Source organism: Camellia sinensis, chromosome 13 (genome assembly GCF_055761805.1).
Source record: "Camellia sinensis isolate YWXY chromosome 13, ASM5576180v1, whole genome shotgun sequence".
NCBI lineage: Eukaryota > Viridiplantae > Streptophyta > Magnoliopsida > Ericales > Theaceae > Camellia > Camellia sinensis.
This window is the reverse complement of record NC_138973.1, coordinates 149,261,114-149,281,113: the sequence shown is the minus strand read 5'-3', so window position 1 is coordinate 149,281,113 and position 20,000 is coordinate 149,261,114. Positions and strand designations below refer to the sequence as shown.

Here is a 20,000-nt window from a genome sequence, read left to right as displayed (position 1 = left end):
AGGCCAAGGACAAGGCAGTGGGCAAGGCCAAGTCCCTGTGCAAGGCATGGCCAAGGCCAAGGCCGCGGGCAAAGGCCAAGGCCAAGGCCATGGCATGCCACCGCCTCGATCGATCTTTTTGAACATGATTCTTTTATAATCTTACCCAAACCGTGCAACACAATTAAAAATGCACTACAATCAATTTTAAATGTCATTCCCTATTTTTTTGCAATTTTTCTGGAGCTTTTCGAATTTTTAAAGCCCTTATTTGGCATAAAAAAATCAAAATAAAATAAAAAAAATGAAAAAAATAATTTAATAATTTCTATAATTACTAGTGAATCATCCTTTAATTATGGGAATTTTTCCATAATTTTTTGACCATTTTTATTAATTTTTATTAATTTTTAAGTATTAATATCGAAATAAATTAAAATAAAATATTTTCGGTAAAAAAATATATTTTTTAATTTTTTTTATGGTGTATTAAATTATTTCCTACAACTTTCATGTTGAAAGTTTTGGCAAAAAACCATTACTTTTAAAAAAAACCCCATTATGACTCCTCGAACATGGTTGATGTTTCCTCCTGCCAGATTGAAAAGGGCTTAACAGGCTATTATAAGGGGGGGGGGGGGGGGGCACCTCCCTTGCCCAGGGCAAGGCAGTGGCAGGTACGCCCCATGTTGGGCGCGCCCTGGGCTGCAGCCTTGGGTTACATGCACTGCGGCTCGACCGCGGCCTGGGCTGCGGCCTTGGGCGGCCTTCCGCGGCCTGACCGCGGCCTTGGGCGGCCTGGGCGCGGCCTTGGGCGGCTCGGGCGCGGCCTTGGGTGGCCTGGGCGCGGCCCTGGGCGGCCTGGGCGCGGCCTGGGGCAGCTCGGGCGCGGCCTTGGGCGGCCTGGGCACGGCCTTGGCGGCAGCCTTGGGCAGTACGGCATGGCATGCTCACGGCCTGGGCGGCCTGGGCGGCCTGGCATGCAGTCGGCCTGGCATGCCCGCGGCGTGGGCAACACGGCATGGCATGCGCACGGCCTGGGCGGCCTGGCATGCAGCCGGCCTGGGCAGCACGGCATGGCATGTGGACGGCCTGGGCGGCCTGGCATGCAGCCGGCCAGCGCAGCCTGGCCTGGCATGCCCGCGGCGTGGGCAGCGTGGCCTGTCACTACAACAAAATGGTACTTTAATGACAAAATCACTTCGTCTCCAATAGTGAAATTTTCGTCACCAAATTGATCCGTGACGAAATAATTTCGTCACCACGTTCGTCATCAATTCGTCGTCACTAAAAGTACCCGGTGACGAAAATTTATTTTGTCACCTATTATTGGTATTTGGTAACGAAATATTTCGTCACTAAATGTTAAATATTTTGTCACCTATAACATCCATTTCGTCACCAAAATTAAATAAAATTTTATTATATTTATTTTGGGTGACAAAATATTTCGTCATTAAAAATAGTAATAAAATTTTTAGTGACAAAAATATCGTCACCAAAAAATGGAAAAAAAAGACCCTTTAGTGACGAAAACTTTTTGTCAACAAATATTTTAATTTAGTGATGAAATAGTGAATGTGTGACGAAATTATTTGTTGGGATTAGAAAGTTTTAATGTCAATTTTTTTTCGTCGCCAATAATAAATAAATTTTAAAAATTGAGAAGGTTATATTTGCAATTTATATATTTTTTTCAATAAACAATACTTGTATATTTTAATAATCTATTAAATAAAATATCTAATACAAATCAATATAAAATTAAACTGTTCATTATCATAAAACAACCCAAGCAAAATACATGTCTCATAGTATCAAGAAATTAATATATAACATCCAAACTATAACATCTATTTTAGTAAAATCAAAAACTACAACACAATCAAAATAACATGTGCATTTTAATAACCTGCTGAGTATAATATCCATTACAAATCATTACAAAAACCTGTTCATTTGGTAATATCAACAAAAACCTGTTCATTTTAATCTATTCAATAAAATATCAACAAAAAGATAAGATCCATCACAATATAATCATAACCCACAATAACATAGTCAAAATACATGTTTGGTAATATCAACAAAAAGTACAACTACACTATGATGGATGTGTCTGGTAATATCAACAAAAAACTCTTGCTATGCAGGTTATCAAATTCGTTCATCTCCAATCTGCCATTTAAAAAAGAAAAAATAAAAAAAAGACAACAACAACAACAAAAGGTTAAGATAACCATTCACTAAATATGTTAATATGCAACCTAGAAGAGAAAAAATAAAAATTTCGAAGTAAATTTTAAACCAAATTTTTACCGTCCTTGTTCTGTAAATTTTTACAACTTACATTAGTTCCTCCCAAGGTGTTCATGATATTTCTTGGCCTTTTAACGACTATTTCAAGATTTTACTCCCTAACAGCCTATTTCCAAGCCTAAATGTTTTCCAACCGAGAGTCCTATGATTGTTCTGTAAGTTTTCACAACTTATGTTGATTCCTCCCAAAGTGTTCATGATAATTTCTGATAATCTCAAGGTGTTTGTGATGTTTTTCGGGCCTCTAGATGCATACTTCACTATTTTCCCGGGACCTTGTGCCTAAATGTCAAAAGTAGTTTTTTATTCTACCCTAGTTAAAGAAGAAATGTTCTACTAAATTAACATATAAACATAATATACTAACCAAGAAGCTTGTCCATCAAAATTTGAACTTTCCCCACTCTCAAAATTTCCCGTGATACCTTTCTGCGTCAAACACTCTATGATACTTTGTATCTTCTTGCCTTGTTTCTTCTCTGACTTTTGAAACCTTGCAGTTTGTTCATTTTGCTGTGCTATTTGCATCTCAAGGCGTTGAACATAGTCACTATTTTCAGTAGGTGCAACAATAGTCTTCATAGAAGAAGAAGGCCTCAAGCCGAGTCCTTTCACATAACCTGACCTTGGCTTAAGCACCTTAACTGACAACTCCTCTTGGCTTAAAGGGATCACACCAATCTGCAAAAGGTGTTCGGCTTGCGTCTTTATCATGTTGTCCTGTTAATTTAAAATAAATTGAACAATTATTAGTTATTCTACCCTACAAAGCAAATAAATAATTTAATCAAAATTAATATGCATTGCCTTGTATATACATAATTAGCTTGGCTCTCCGACAAAATCCATTCATGTGTGTTCGAATTATAGTGGATGGACTTGTAAAACTTTGCCAAATCAGAAACTTCTCCATTTGCAATTATCTGATTCATTTGTTTTTTAATGTTATTTCAAATATTTAAATAACAAAGCCTACTAATCTGATAAAATAAAATAGCAGAACACACCGAGCTGTGCACCCTAACCGGGATTGATTTTGATCCACATCTATGTTTTGTTTTCATTTGCATCCTATTATTCACATTAGTTAGTGATTGTTCCTACACGATTGAAACACCAATAAAAACAACAAAACTTAACATTAGTAAGAAGAAAATTAATTTTTGACAATTAACATAAAACATTATACCATGAATTCTTTACTATTCCACTTCTTGTCAATTAGAGATGTCCATTGATTAAGAGTAACACTTGTAGGTGGGTGGCTTCTCGCGTACTCCTCCCCTCTTGCATCCTTAAGTTGCTTGTATTGTTTGTGCAATCTATAGGTGAAGCTACTCAATCGCCGACCAAACTGTGTGTTTAAAGTCCTTACTACATCACTCGGATTGCCTTGTAGATCAAACTGATCCTACAAAATCAAATCATTTTTTTTTATAAGTTAAATAACCTAAATTTCAGACAAGCAACAATAAGCCTGACTAAACAACAAAGAAAAAAAGATTGCATCAACAGATGTGTTAACAGATGTGTTAACAGTTGCAATTTAATTCCTAGATATGCAGGCATTATATGTTGTAACAGTTGCAACAGATGTGTTAACAGATGAATATGTTGTTCATGTTTTTCTAGACAGTCTACAGGAACCTAAAAATTCAATGTCAAGCTTGGACATGAAATGTCCTACATGTCTTTCTAGGCATTATATATTGTAATGAAAAACATTAACAGTAAGAATATGTGAATCATAAGTGTATACTATTGTAAATATTGCTTTTTACTGTGAAGATATTGCCAAGACCTTCCTAGTGCACTCAAGTAATGAGCTGACAATTGCTATCTAATTATGATACTTGTTCTAAAGTTTATCAAGTTTCTAATAATTTATTTGTAATAAAAAGATTGATATTCAAGTGTATCTGCAGGGAAGGCCTTGAAGTCACTGATGATGTATCTATTGTGGAGCACCTCAAACATCCTGTATACATAACTGAAGGATCTTACACCAACATCAAGGTCAAACAGGTTGCAAGTAAACAAATATTCTTGATTTCCTAGTTTTTCACTTGTTTTGCAACTTTTTAACAGCTTAGAATCATAATCGTGTATTGCTTTCAATCTGATTATCAAACCTGAGGTTCTAATACCAGAGAGCAATTTTCTTATTTAAAAAAATAATATCAATCTTGGTAAAATGCAGCAGTCTTATCAGTTGACAGAAAATAAGGTTGCCTACTACATCACACAACTCATCAAGTGAAAAGTGGCCCATCAAACATGCTAGAGTTACTGCCCCTGTTTTAGCTAATTCATCTGTTTCTGAATTGGACAATTCAGGCACCCTTGATTCAGCTAACCAAGGATCTCTGCCTCCTTCCTCCATCTATTCTAATTAAATCAAATACCCTCTGCTGTCTGTCACCTTCCTAAAGCCAATATAATGACCTCCATCTATTCATAGCTATTGTTTCCATGATTTGGTTAGTACTAACAAGAATACTTCCCTATTTATTTGTTGGCATCACTAGTTATATTAGTGTTTACTAATATATGCATCACTAGTTAAATTTTTAGATTTTCTATTGTGTTTCACTACGCAAGGATACAAACTGAATACATAGTTATAGTTGCATTCTTACTAATCGTTAAATTCTTTCCAAAACTAGAAGTCTTTGATATGCTACCATGTAATATCTTGTTTAGCAGCAAGTTCTTATAATCACCCTAACAAAGAGAGTAGTTCTTTCACACAAGAAGCAAAAACTTGAGCATAACCGAGCAACAAACTGAATTAAACCCCTATGCTACACCATTTTTCTCTAATCCTTTCCATCTATGACCTCAATTTCAGTTTCAAAAAGTATAGAAGGCAATAATTACCTTCTATATTTCAGTTTCAATTTCTATGCAATAATTACCATGTAATTTCAGTTTCAATTTCAATTTTCATGTGTCATGCCTCTTTTACTTGACAATAATTACCTCCAAGCGTTGGATCATTGGCTTCTTATCAGCATCGTGAACCTTCTTCCACCTACAAATGCTCAAGTCTGGTAATTGCGTTCGAACCTCTATGCCAATCTTGGAGGCCAACTTACACGCTTGATCTCCTACTGGCGCACAGAACTGTTCAGGTACAGGAACCAATATCTTTCCATCTTTCTCGACAATGCGTTGGGTTTGTATGCCGCGTGTTGGACCACGACCACGTCTGTCATGTGATGCTGTAAGGACATAATATTAATTGAGTTAATAAGTAAACAAATGTAAGTTAGACCTTAAATTGAATATAAACACTTTGCAAACTTACCAACACTGCTAGATGCAATCACCTCATGCACAGGTTGCACATTATCAGGTGGTAAGGATTGGGTACCAATCTCTTGACCTGGGGGATCCATCACTTCTTCTGGGGTGGGAGTTAATGGCCTCGAATGAGGCTGTAAACGTAACCCTGGTGGCATCTCTTGTTCCTGAAATAACATAATCGAATAGTAAATAAGATATTTAACACAGTTAAAATATATTTTAAAAAAAAGATATGATATTTAAGATATATGAATAAGATATTTAAATAGTAAAAGATATGTTCACACACAAATATAAAATAATGTATATAATACCTTGCGATAAAAGGAACCCAGTGACTCCTTATCACTATCGTTCTCACTCTCTGACGGATTATACTCATCATCATCATCTACCTCAACCCTAATTCCCTTTTCCTTTGCATTTGCACATTTGGGCTAAACCACACTCATCAAAGAATTTGTAATATTCTTCACTCCAAGATTGTTCATTACCTCATAGTTCTTCTTGATTCGCTTATTTCTTTGCTTCTCATATTCTGTTAGCTTCTTAGTTCTCAAATCACCTGGTTTCAGCCATTGTCTTTTTCCTTTGTCCATTTTCTACAACTATATAACATAATTCAACTTTAATTGGAAAATATTGACAATATATTTATTCACCATTAAATAAAAGAAGAAAAACATAATCCCAAAATATCCAAAACACCTTAATTGAAAGGTACTTTACGTAAACTTGTCATACCAAAATAGATCAAATGTTTCTAGCAAACTTGTCGCCAAACCATAATCCAAAAGGTACAAAATATAAACTTGGCACGTGACAAAAGTACTCAAAAACATTACTCATCATGTGAACCATGTATTTTTGGAAAGCAACATCATGATAATTTTATAGTTCAATTTGTATGAGCTCAAAATCTGTGATGTGTATTGCCACTTAAACCTTTGACAGTCTAACATCCAAATTAGATTTATAAGATTGCAATAGACTTTGATTTACCACGAGTAAAATGCAGTTAAATATGGTACCCAAATGTAGCATTTAAGTAAGGAAAGAAATGCGAAAAGAAAAAAGACGAATGTAATAGTTATATATGTTAGGAAAAGTTGTTAGATTTATGGTCCAAAAGGGGAAATTTTGTTTTGCAAATAATCACATTTTTCTTGTTTATCTATTTCTACTCCATATACAATAAACAAAAATTACACCAAAAAATTCTAACATAAAATTTTAAAGTAAATTAATAAAAAAAAAATAATTCCATAAAATACATTAAATTGGACCACAAGTTGATGCTTGCTTGTGCTTCCCACTTTCTTCCTTTAGCTCTTGTAAAGATAAAGAAATGATAAAAGGGTGAGAGAAGGGCACAAAGGAGTTAGGGATTTTTGGAAGGTTGCTCTCTCAAAACCCAAAGTGTTGCACATGGGACAAAGGTGTCTATCTATTCCATTTCCTCTTTGATGTTTTTTGCTTTCAGAATTTTGAGGGCAGTGGATTTGCCTTGATTGTCCCAACAGTAGACTCCCCACACTAGGGCACTTCCCCCTAATCTTGTCCTAATAGTCTGAAGACATGTTGGGGCCATTTGCTCCTCAATGGTCCTCTAATCTCTCACTATGTGTTTAGTTGGGTTTTGTAGTGCATCTCTTCCATTGAGATAATTTAAAATGTTTCTTTTATGCTATAATAATTTGTGAAAGTTTGTTAAAGAGACACCAAGATTATATGAAATCCCATTGATTGGATGAATATTCATTCCACTACCAAAAGGGAAGATGAGAGTTTGCTAAAATACAATGAAGGCATGGCAAAAGGGGGGTCAACTCATCCATAATGATCTTCATGAAGCTGTCACACCACTTTACAAAATTTTCAAAATTACAAGTCTATATACACAAATAGGAAGGAGAAGGGAAGACTTTACTCCATGCCACACCCTTCCCTTGTCTTACTTTATTCATATATAGTAAATGCTATTTTGATATCAAAAATATATATGTTTAGTGAATGTTATTTTGATAAGCAATCTTATCTATTAGACCACTCTCCCACCCCAGACCGCCTTGTCTATTTCATCCTATTTGATATAAGCTTTTACAGATTTTTGTAATAGTGTGTTTGTAAGGGAATTTTGAAGAATTCAAATGTCCTTAATTCAGTTGGTCTGGTAGCATTTCCAATCAATCAGTAAGTTATTTGGATAACACTTTGCGTATTGAAGAGAGTTGTTCATGATCCTTATTTTTCTATCTTAGTACATATCAATGCTAAGTTTAATATTGAAAATGCAAGATTTTTTGGGCAAAGAAAAGAAAAAAGAGGTGCATCATATGGACTACATAGAATAGGAGATTTTTTTTTTTTTTGTAAAGATCATTTATATGATCCATCAATACTAAATATATATTTATCACGGTATAATTGGGTATAATTGGGATGGAACCGGATTACCATTCCCTAACATTGTCTAATTACTTTCAAGTTTTTCATTTCATTTTCATCTAAATGCCCATCCTACCTTAAAAAACTCTCAAATCATTTCCATTAGGGTCGGGACGGTTAGTGGCCTGGTGAGTCAGTTTTCATTTGGTTATCCCAATACAAACAAAATTAAATTGCAGAACCAATATTTTTTTTTTTTTTGGAACTTGAATTGCGTAACCAATATGGTACTCAAATTCTTGCAAATAGGCTTTATAACTTGCAAAGAAATATGTATACATGATTGGTTCTATGTTTACATATCTCTAAGACCATCTTTAGTAGTGTAGAATAATAATGTCAACTTTTTACATGTCGCAAATGCAAAATACAATATATATGAAAATAAACAATTATATGTAGACTGAAATATAACACACTTCATTATCTGTGAATGTTCACATCGATTGACTAATGACGAATTTGAATTGTTATATTTTTTCAAGTATATATCAATTTTCATTTCTTAATTATTTTTCAAATGCATTTTTGTTTATATTCACCTAATTAACTTAAATATGTGCATTCTGATCAGTTGGTCTGATAGTTTAGCTGGTGACCTATCCACCCAGTCACCTCACCATGTAGGAGCTTGAGCCATGTCAAATAAATGCTTCCTCATATGACGAATTTGAAAAATAGAAACGGCAAGTTCGATTAGCAATCAAACTAGTATAACGTAAACACTTCATAATATCAATGGGCCAGATACTGAGTTATCAAAAAACACTTCACAAGATCAAACTCAACTATGTTACATGGTCACAAAAGCATCTAATGCACCTTAGACACATATGATACACCAACGGTAAAAGATGTGAGGTTACTGGTACATCTAATATTGAACACCTACCCAACAGAAACACCTAACAAAGAAGAGAGGAGTATATCCTAATTCAACTTTATTTTCTCACTTATACTTTATATAGTTATGGTTCTTCATTGCATGGTATAAAAAAAATGTGTACCAATCAAACATACATCGTTACACATAAAGACATCATTTTTCCATTGGATATAGATCAGAAAATTTTGGCCAACTTAGACGCTCAAGTCTAGTAATCCTGCTGCTCAACAAAAATAAAATAAAAAAATAAACAAAACAATGAAGAAAAAATTAGCCATTGTGGCATTTTATCAAACACCTAGTAGACCCATAATAAGAAGCATGAGACTTTACTGTGTGTAGAATCACCAACTCATTCACTTCAATGATTATATTGGGTAGAATATGAATATCATAATTAGAATACAGAACATGTTAATCATTCTATTTTATATATTTTTTTCCCAAATTAAAATCCAGAAAAGTGAAAGGTAGAGAATGAGAAACCCAGAGACCTGAACAGAGAGAGAGGGGTAGAGAAAGAGAAAGAGAGACAACAAACTGACCTGGAACTCACGGTTGTGCTGTAGCTTGATGTCGGTGCAGGATGAACTCACGGTGTGGAGGACGAACCGTCCTGACGATGGAGGATGAACTCCCGGTGGTGGATGAACCGTCCTCACGGTGGAGTATGAACTCACGATGGTTCTCTGTTACAGCTCTGTTACAGCTTTGTGAAGGAACTATAGATAGATTAGGGCACAAAGTTGTAATCGAGGAGATGACAAGTCTGGACTGAAATTTTGATATTATTCAATTTAGGCGCTAAATCAAAAAAATTTGGCGCTTAATTTTGGTGCATGTAAAGACATAGAAAGATATGAAAAAAAATAAAAATAAATCATAATTGGGTAGTAATGTGAAAGTATTCTCACCAAAAAATAAATTTAGGTATTTTATGAAATTTTTTAGTTACCAAATTTGTAATTTATTGTAGTGAGAGAGAGATATAAAAGGCAAACTAAAAAACACACACAAAAAAAAAAAGGAGAAAAAATGAGTAGTTTATTTTTTTTCATTACAATCTAATTTGTCAAAATTTTCTATCCAAAATTAGTGACAAAATAATTTCCTCACTAAAAGGTCTCAAAATATTAAAAATTATTAGTAACGAAAATATATTTCTTACCAAATAATCTTAAAATATTTAAAATCAAGTTTTTTTTTTTAAATGTAAAATTAATGGTGACGAAAATATATTCCTCACTAATAATTTTATAATTAATGACAAATTTTGTTCTTATCAAAAGTTTTAAAATTTTGGTGCCACAAAAAAAAATTAGTGGGAAAAACCTTTGATAACGAAACATTATTTTTCCTCACCTAAAAAGATGTATTTATTAACGAAAATAAATTTCATCACTTATTATTTTTATTTTTTATTATATGTGACAAAATTTTATAATTCGTCACGAATTGTTCTTATTTAGAGACGAAATTTATTTTCTTCACTACTTTTCGTCACCATAGGTTACTTTTGTTGTATTTATGGGAAAAACCAAGTTAGGGTTCGAGAAAAACCAAGTGAGGAGGACGCAGGTAGCGAAGCATCCAACAAATTCGGGTTCAAATTTGGGAAAAACGAGTTACGAAAGTGAGAGACGAGAACGGGGATAGCGAAATAGAGAAGGGGGGGACGGAGGTTGGAAAAGTGAGAATAGAGAAGAAAGAGCTCAGAAAAGCGAGCAGATGGCAGGGTAGAGAGAGTGAGGCGAAAACATGGAGTGAGAGCTAGAGAGAGAAAGAGAGAGAGACCTCTTGTAGAGAGCACCGGCCGGTGACGTGCGGGTTGACCGATGCGATAAAGATGAATAGACGGTGTGACGGAGATATATGGGTGAGGGAGTGACAGAGAGAGATATCTATGGTTCAATTTTATTTTTTATTGATTTTAAGCATTTGGTGGCAAATTTTGGTTTTCCTCTCTAAAAATAATACATTTAGAGACGAAATTATTTCCTCTCTAAAATTTTTTACAATGGTGACGAAAAATTTCGTCTCCAAAATGGCACCAAATCTTCCGCCAAATTTTCCAAGGGTGGGAAATTGTTTTGTGACGAAAAATAAAATTTAGAGACGAATAAATTTTTCGTCACCTATTGTTTTATGTGATTTTAAGCATTGGGTGACGAAATTTGGTTTTCGTCTCTAAAAATAGTACAATTGGAGACGAAATCTTATTTTCATCACTAAAACATGCATATTTGGAGACGAAATATTTTTTCGTCACGCGTTTTCGTCACCATAGACCTTTTTTGTTGTAGTGTGTGCGAATACCGCGCGCGTGGTCTTTTGACCAGGGTGCGCGTGTTGCGCGCATGGTCGCGCACGCCTTCGCACGCAACGCATGTCTAGTGATAAGAACCGCAGCCAAGACAGCCCAGCCCCAAGGCCAAGGCCAGCAGCATGGCATGCCACGGCGAACGCAGCCCAGCCAAAGCCAGCAGCATGCCATGCCAAGGCCAAGGCCAGCAGCATGCCATGCCACGGCCAAGGCAGCCCAGCCAAAGCCAGCAGCATGCCATGCCAAGGCCAAGGCCAGCAGCATGCCATGCCCCGGCCAAGGCAGCCCAGCCAAAGCCAGCAGCATGCCATGCCATGGCCAAGACCAGCAGCATGCCATGCCACGGCCAAGGCAGCCCAGCCAAAGCCAGCAGCATGCCATGCCAAGGCCTAGGCCAGCAGCATGCCATGCCACGGCCAAGGTAGCCCAGCCCAAGCCAGCAGCATGCCATGCCATGGCCAAGGCCAGCAGCATGCCATGCCACGGCCAAGGCAGCCCAGCCAAAGCCAGCACCATGCCATGCCAAGGCCAAGGCCAGCGGCATGCCATGCCACGGCCAAGGCAGCCCAGCCAAAGCCAGCAGCATGCCATGCCAAGGCCAAGGCCAGCCGCATGCCATGCCACGGCCAAGGCAGCCCAGCCCAAGCCAGCAGCATGCCATGCCATGGCCAAGGCCAGCCGCATGCCATGCCACGGCCAAGGCAGCCCAGCCAAAGCCAGCAGCATGCCATGCCAAGGCCAAGGCCAACAGCATGCCATGCCACGGCCAAGGCAGCCCAGCCAAAGCTAGCAGCATGCCATGCCAAGGCCAAGGCCAGCAGCATGCCATGCCACCGCCAAGGCAGCCCAGCCAAAGCCAGCAGCATGCCATGCCAAGGCCAAGGCCAGCAGCATGCCATGCCACGGCCAAGGCAGGCCAGCCAAACCCAGCAGCATGCCATGCCATGGCCAAGGCCAGCAGCCTGGCATGCCACGGCCAAGGCAGCCTAGCCGAAGCCAGCAGCATGCCATGCCAAGGCCTAGGCCAGCAGCATGCCATGCCACGGCCAAGGCAGCCCAGCCCAAGCCAGCAGCATGCCATGCCATGGCCAAGGCCAGCAGCATGCCATGCCACAGCCAAGGCAGCCCAGCCAAAGCCAGCAGCATGCCATGCCAAGGCCAAGGCCAGCCGCATGCCATGCCACGGCCAAGGCAGCCCCGCCCAAGCCAGCAGCATGCCATGCCATGGCCAAGGCCAGCAGCATGCCATGCCACGGCCAAGGCAGCCCAGCCAAAGCCAGCAGCATGCCATGCCAAGGCCAAGGCCAGCAGCATGCCATGCCACGGCCAAGCCAGCCCAGCCAAAGCCAGCAGCATGCCATGCCAAGGCCTAGGCCAGCAGCATGCCATGCCACGGCCAAGGCAGCCCAGCCCAAGCCAGCAGCATGCCATGCCATGGCCAAGGCCAGCTGCATGCCATGCCACGGCCAAGGCAGCCCAGCCAAAGCCAGCAGCATGCCATGCCCGGGCCAAGGCCAGCCGCATGCCATGCCACGGCCAAGGCAGCCCAGCCCAAGCCAGCAGCATGCCATGCCATGGCCAAGGCCAGCACCATGCCATGCCACGGCCAAGGCAGCCCAGCCAAAGCCAGCAGCATGCCATGCCATGGCCAAGGCCAGCAGCATGCCATGCCACGGCCAAGGCAGCCCAGCCAATGCCAGCACCATGCCATGCCAAGGCCAAGGCCAGCGGCATGCCATGCCACGGCCAAGGCAGCCCAGCCAAAGCCAGCAGCATGCCATGCCATGGCCAAGGCCAGCCGCATGCCATGCCACGGCCAAGGCAGCCCAGCCGAAGCCAGCAGCATGCCATGCCAAGGCCTAGGCCAGCAGCATGCCATGCCACGGCCAAGGCAGCCCAGCCCAAGCCAGCAGCATGCCATGCCATGGCCAAGGACAGCAGCATGGCATGCCACAGCCAAGGCAGCCCAGCCAAAGCCAGCAGCATGCCATGCCAAGGCCAAGGCCAGCCGCATGCCATGCCACGGCCAAGGCAGCCCCGCCCAAGCCAGCAGCATGCCATGCCATGGCCAAGGCCAGCAGCATGCCATGCCACGGCCAAGGCAGGCCAGCCAAACCCAGCAGCATGCCATGCCATGGCCAAGGCCAGCAGCCTGGCATGCCACGGCCAAGGCAGCCCAGCCGAAGCCAGCAGCATGCCATGCCAAGGCCTAGGCCAGCAGCATGCCATGCCACGGCCAAGGCAGCCCAGCCCAAGCCAGCAGCATGCCATGCCATGGCCAAGGCCAGCAGCATGCCATGCCACAGCCAAGGCAGCCCAGCCAAAGCCAGCAGCATGCCATGCCAAGGCCAAGGCCAGCCGCATGCCATGCCACGGCCAAGGCAGCCCCGCCCAAGCCAGCAGCATGCCATGCCATGGCCAAGGCCAGCAGCATGCCATGCCACGGCCAAGGCAGCCCAGCTAAAGCCAGCAGCATGCCATGCCAAGGCCAAGGCCAGCAGCATGCCATGCCACGGCCAAGCCAGCCCAGCCAAAGCCAGCAGCATGCCATGCCAAGGCCTAGGCCAGCAGCATGCCATGCCACGGCCAAGGCAGCCCAGCCCAAGCCAGCAGCATGCCATGCCATGGCCAAGGCCAGCTGGATGCCATGCCACGGCCAAGGCAGCCCAGCCAAAGCCAGCAGCATGCCATGCCCGGGCCAAGGCCAGCCGCATGCCATGCCACGGCCAAGGCAGCCCAGCCCAAGCCAGCAGCATGCCATGCCATGGCCAAGGCCAGCACCATGCCATGCCACGGCCAAGGCAGCCCAGCCAAAGCCAGCAGCATGCCATGCCATGGCCAAGGCCAGCAGCATGCCATGCCACGGCCAAGGCAGCCCAGCCAATGCCAGCACCATGCCATGCCAAGGCCAAGGCCAGCGGCATGCCATGCCACGGCCAAGGCAGCCCAGCCAAAGCCAGCAGCATGCCATGCCATGGCCAAGGCCAGCCGCATGCCATGCCACGGCCAAGGCAGCCCAGCCGAAGCCAGCAGCATGCCATGCCAAGGCCTAGGCCAGCAGCATGCCATGCCACGGCCAAGGCAGCCCAGCCCAAGCCAGCAGCATGCCATGCCATGGCCAAGGACAGCAGCACGGCATGCCACAGCCAAGGCAGCCCAGCCAAAGCCAGCAGCATGCCATGCCAAGGCCAAGGCCAGCCGCATGCCATGCCACGGCCAAGGCAGCCCCGCCCAAGCCAGCAGCATGCCATGCCATGGCCAAGGCCAGCAGCATGCCATGCCACGGCCAAGGCAGCCCAGCCAAAGCCAGCAGCATGCCATGCCAAGGCCAAGGCCAGCAGCAAGCCATGCCACGGCCAAGGCAGCCCAGCCGAAGCCAGCAGCATGCCATGCCAAGGCCTAGGCCAGCAGCATGCCATGCCACGGCCAAGGCAGCCCAGCCCAAGCCAGCAGCATGCCATGCCATGGGCAAGGCCAGCTGCATGCCATGCCACGGCCAAGGCAGCCCAGCCAAAGCCAGCAGCATGCCATGCCCGGGCCAAGGCCAGCCGCATGCCATGCCACGGCCAAGGCAGCCCAGCCCAAGCCAGCAGCATGCCATGCCATGGCCAAGGCCAGCACCATGCCATGCCACGGCCAAGGCAGCCCAGCCAAAGCCAGCAGCATGCCATGCCAAGGCCAAGGCCAGCAGCATGCCATGCCACGGCCAAGGCAGCCCAGCCAATGCCAGCAGCATGCCATGCCAAGGCCTAGGCCAGCAGCATGCCATGCCACGGCCAAGGCAGCCCAGCCCAAGCCAGCAGCATGCCATGCCATGGCCAAGGCCAGCAGCATGCCATGCCCCGGCCAACGCAGCCCAGCCAAAGCCAGCAGCATGCCATGCCATGGCCAAGGCCAGCAGCATGCCATGCCACGGCCAAGGCAGCCCAGCCAATGCCAGCACCATGCCATGCCAAGGCCAAGGCCAGCGGCATGCCATGCCACGGCCAAGGCAGCCCAGCCAAAGCCAGCAGCATGCCATGCCATGGCCAAGGCCAGCCGCATGCCATGCCACGGCCAAGGCAGCCCAGCCGAAGCCAGCAGCATGCCATGCCAAGGCCTAGGCCAGCAGCATGCCATGCCACGGCCAAGGCAGCCCAGCCCAAGCCAGCAGCATGCCATGCCATGGCCAAGGACAGCAGCATGGCATGCCACTGCCAAGGCAGCCCAGCCAAAGCCAGCAGCATGCCATGCCAAGGCCAAGGCTAGCCGCATGCCATGCCACGGCCAAGGCAGCCCCGCCCAAGCCAGCAGCATGCCATGCCATGGCCAAGGCCAGCAGCATGCCATGCCACGGCCAAGGCAGCCCAGCCAAAGCCAGCAGCATGCCATGCCAAGGCCAAGGCCAGCAGCATGCCATGCCACGGCCAAGGCAGCCCAGCCAAAGCCAGCAGCATGCCATGCCAAGGCCTAGGCCAGCAGCATGCCATGCCACGGCCAAGGCAGCCCAGCCCAAGCCAGCAGCATGCCATGCCATGGCCAAGGCCAGCTGCATGCCATGCCACGGCCAAGGCAGCCCAGCCAAAGCCAGCAGCATGCAATGCCCGGGCCAAGGCCAGCCGCATGCCATGCCACGGCCAAGGCAGCCCAGCCCAAGCCAGCAGCATGCCATGCCATGGCCAAGGCCAGCACCATGCCATGCCACGGCCAAGGCAGCCCAGCCAAAGCCAGCAGCATGCCATGCCAAGGCCAAGGCCAGCAGCATGCCATGCCACGGCCAAGGCAGCCCAGCCAATGCCAGCAGCATGCCATGCCAAGGCCTAGGCCAGCAGCATGCCATGCCACGGCCAAGGCAGCCCAGCCCAAGCCAGCAGCATGCCATGCCATGGCCAAGGCCAGCAGCATGCCATGCCCCGGCCAAGGCAGCCCAGCCAAAGCCAGCAGCATGCCATGCCAAGGCGAAGGCCAGCGGCATGCCATGCCACCACCAAGGCAGCCCAGCCAAAGCCAGCAGCTTGCCATGCCAAGGCCAAGGCCAGCCGCAAGCCATGCCACGGCCAAGGCAGCCCAGCCCAAGTCAGCAGCATGCCATGCCATGGCCAAGGCCAGCAGCATGCCATGCCCCGGCCTAGGCAGCCCACCCAAAGCCAGCAGCATGCCATGCCAAGGCCAAGGCCAGCAGCATGCCATGCCACGGCCAAGGCAGCCCAGCCAAAGCCAGCAGCATGGCATGCCAAGGCCTAGGCAAGCAGCATGCCATGCCACGGCCAAGGCATCCCAGCCCAAGCCAGCAGCATGCCATGCCATGGCCAAGGCCAGCAGCATGCCATGCCACGGCCAAGGCAGCCCAGCCAAAGCCAGCAGCATGCCATGCCAAGGCCAAGGCCAGCAGCATGCCATGCCACGGCCAAGGCAGGCCAGCCAAAGCCAGCAGCATGCCATGCAAAGTTCAAGGCCAGCCGCATGCGATGCCACGGCCAAGGCAGCCCAGCAAAAGCCAGCAGCATGCCATGCCAAGGCCAAGGCCAGCAGCATGCCATGCCACGGCCAAGGCAGCCCAGCCAAAGCCAGCAGCATGCCATGCCAAGGCCAAGGCCAGCAGCATGCCATGCCACGGCCAAGGCAGGCCAGCCAAACCCAGCAGCATGCCATGCCATGGCCTAGGCCAGCAGCATGCCATGCCATGGCCAAGCCAGCCCAGCCAAAGCCAGCAGCATGCCATGCCAAGGCCTAGGCCAGCAGCATGCCATGCCACGGCCAAGGCAGCCCAGCCCAAGCCAGCAGCATGCCATGCCATGGCCAAGGACAGCAGGATGCCATGCCACGGCCAAGGCAGCCCAGCCAAAGCCAGCAGCATGCCATGCCAAGGCCAAGGCCAGCAGCATGCCATGCCACGGCCAAGGCAGGCCAGCCAAAGCCAGCAGCATGCCATGCCAAGGACAAGGCCAGCCGCATGCGATGCCACGGCCAAGGCAGCCCAGCCAAAGCCAGCAGCATGCCATGCCAAGGCCAAGGCCAGCAGCACGCCATGCCACGGCCAAGGCAGCCCAGCAAAAGCCAGCAGCATGCCATGCCAAGGCCTAGGCCAGCAGCATGCCATGCCACGGCCAAGGCAGGCCAGCCAAAGCCAGCAGCATGCCATGCCAAGGACAAGGCCAGCCGCATGCGATGCCACGGCCAAGGCAGCCCAGCCAAAGCCAGCAGCATGCCATGCCAAGGCCAAGGCCAGCAGCACGCCATGCCACGGCCAAGGCAGCCCAGCCAAAGCCAGCAGCATGCCATGCCAAGGCCTAGGCCAGCAGCATGCCAGGCCACGGCCAAGGCAGCCCAGCCCAAGCCAGCAGCATGCCATGCCATGGCCAAGGCCAGCAGCATGCCACGCCACGGCCAAGGCAGCCCAGCCAAAGCCAGCAGCATGCCATGCCAAGGCCAAGGCCAGCAGCATGCCATGCCACGGCCAAGGCTGCCCAGCCAAAGCCAGCAGCATGCCATGCCAAGGCCAAGGCCAGCAGCATGCCATGCCACGGCCAAGGCAGGCCAGCCAAAGCCAGCAGCATGCCATGCCATGGCCTAGGCCAGCAGCATGCCATGCCACGGCGAAGGAAGCCCAGCCAAAGCCAGCAGCATGCCATGCCAAGGCCAAGGCCAGCAGCATGCCATGCCACGGCCGAGGCAGCCCAGGCAAAGCCAGCAGCATGCCATGCCAAGGCCTAGGCCAGCGGCATGCCATGCCACGGCCCAGGCAGCCCAGCCCAAGCCAGCAGCATGCCATGCCATGGCCAAGGCCAGCAGCATGCCATGCCACGGCCAAGGCAGCCCAGCCAAAGCCTGCAGCATGCCATGCCAAGGCCAAGGCCAGCAGCATGCGATGCCACGGGCAAGGCAGCCCAGCCAAAGCCAGCAGCATGCCATGCCAAGGCCAAGGCCAGCGGCATGCCATGCCACGGCCAAGGCAGCCCAGCCAAAGCCAGCAGCATGCCATGCCAAGGCCAAGGCCAGCCGCATGCCATGCCACGGCCAAGGCAGCCCAGCCCAAGCCAGCAGCATGCCATGCCATGGCCAAGGCCAGCAGCATGCCATGCCACGGCGAAGGCAGCCCAGCCAAAGCCAGCAGCATGCCATGCCAAGGCCAAGGCCAGCAGCATGCCATGCCACGGCCAAGGCAGCCCAGCCAAAGCCAGCAGCATGCCATGCCAAGGCCAAGGCCAACAGCATGCCATGCCACGGCCAAGGCAGGCCAGCCAAAGCCAGCCGCTTGCCATGCCTAGGCCAAGGCCAGCAGCATGCCATGCCACGGCCAAGGCCAGCAGCATGCCATGCCACGACCAAGGCCAGCAGCATGCCATTCCAAGGCCAAGGCCAAGGCCAAGGCCAAGGCAACCCATCCGAAGCCAGCAACATTCCATGCCAAGGCCAACGCAGCCCAGCCAAAGCCAGCAGCATGCCATGACAAGGCCAAGGCCAGCCGCATGTCTTGCCACGGCCTTGTCCCGCAGCGTGGCGTGCCTTGGCCTTGGGCTAGAACATCGCATGCCACGCCCTTGGCAAGCAATCCTGTCCCTCGTGTAATTGCCATTTGGTTTGGCTTTGACTTACGTATATGTTGCCTTGCGAAATGCATGTCCCTCGGGTAATAGCCGTTTGGTTGCCTTTGACTTGCGAACACGTTGCTAGTGCTTTCCCCAGTGGAAGCTTGTTGGGAAAAGTATGTCCCTCGGAAGTTGCCTGTTGCGTTTGTTATTTGCATTCGAGCTATCCGATGCTTGCTCGGTTTCTCTAAGAGTTTTTGCACGTTCATCGGGCTTTCTAATTATTTATTTACTCATAAAAATTATAATAAAATAAATAAAAAATAAAAAAATAATTAAAAAAATTACTATAATTACTAGTGCCTCATCTTATAATTGTTGGAATTTTTCTAGAATTTTTTGAGTATTTTTAGTAATTTTTATTATTTTTAAGTATTAAAATCGGAATAAATTAAAATAAAATATTTCCGGTGGCCAAATATTTTTTTATAATTTTTTTTATGGTGTATTAAATTATTTCCTACAACTTTCATGTTGAAAGTTTTGGCAAACAACCATTACTTTTTTAAAAAACCCCATTATGACTCCTCGAACATGGTTGATGTTTCCTCCTGCCAGATTGAAAAGGGCTTAACAGGCTATTATAAGGGGGGGGGGCACCTCCCTTAAGGCTGGCCAGCATGGCCAGGCCACAGGCCACGCCTATGCCTAGGCGGGCGCTTGGCACATGCCATCGCTTGGTTTGTGGCATCGAAACTACATAGCCAAGCACGGGATGCGTCGAGTGGCGGCCCGCGCTGGTGGCGGTGGAACGTTGGCCTAGGCCAGCATGCCATGCCACAGCCTTGGCCAGCAACATGGCATGCCAAAGCCTTTGCCAGCAGCATGCCATGCCCTGGCCTTGGCAAGCATGTCATGCCACGGCCTTGGCCAGCAGCATGCCATGCCCCGGCCTTGGCCAGCAGCATGCCATGCCCCGGCCTTGGCCAGCATGTCATGCCACGGCCTTGGCCAGCAGCATGTCATGCCACGGCCTTGGCCAGCAGCATGGCATGCCAAAGCCTTGGCCAGCAACATGCCATGCCCCGGCCTTGGCAAGCTTGTCATGCCACGGCCATGGCCAGCAGCGTGCCATGCCCCGGCCTTGGCCAGCAGCGTGCCATGCCACGACCTTGGCCAGCAGCTTGCCATGCCCCGGCCTTGGCAAGCATGTCATGCCACGGCCTTG

The 20,000-nt window shown here is 47.3% G+C and overlaps 1 protein-coding gene across 2 annotated transcripts; it reads right to left on the bottom strand.

The window, feature by feature from the left end:
- Positions 1–3,211: 3,211 nt before the first annotated feature.
- Positions 3,212–9,754, bottom strand: LOC114283437 (uncharacterized). Of its 2 annotated transcripts, XM_082903722.1 has the most exons (6): positions 9,487–9,754; positions 5,922–6,215; positions 5,609–5,771; positions 5,281–5,522; positions 3,488–3,709; positions 3,212–3,398 (listed from the first exon to the last, which is right to left on the bottom strand). In XM_082903722.1, the coding sequence occupies exons 3-6, from the start codon at positions 5,760–5,762 to the stop codon at positions 3,249–3,251; spliced, it is 768 nt and encodes a 255-aa protein (XP_082759848.1). In that variant the 5' UTR covers positions 5,763–5,771; positions 5,922–6,215; positions 9,487–9,754; the 3' UTR covers positions 3,212–3,248. The 2 variants fall into 2 exon arrangements, with proteins under 2 accessions (XP_082759848.1, XP_082759849.1); XM_082903723.1 differs by lacking the exon at positions 5,922–6,215.
- Between the last annotated feature and the right edge of the window lie 10,246 nt (positions 9,755–20,000).

Excerpts from the sequence above, each read along its gene's own strand:
- LOC114283437 (XM_082903722.1), bottom strand. The coding sequence starts at position 5,762 with ATGCCACCAGGGTTACGTTTACAGCCTCATTCGAGGCCATTAACTCCC. Across the intron at positions 5,523-5,608 it reads GATTGCATCTAGCAGTGTTG|CATCACATGACAGACGTGGT; the intron begins GTAAGTTTGCAA and ends ATGTCCTTACAG. Across the intron at positions 3,710-5,280 it reads CAATGATCCAACGCTTGGAG|GATCAGTTTGATCTACAAGG; the intron begins GTAATTATTGTC and ends TTGATTTTGTAG.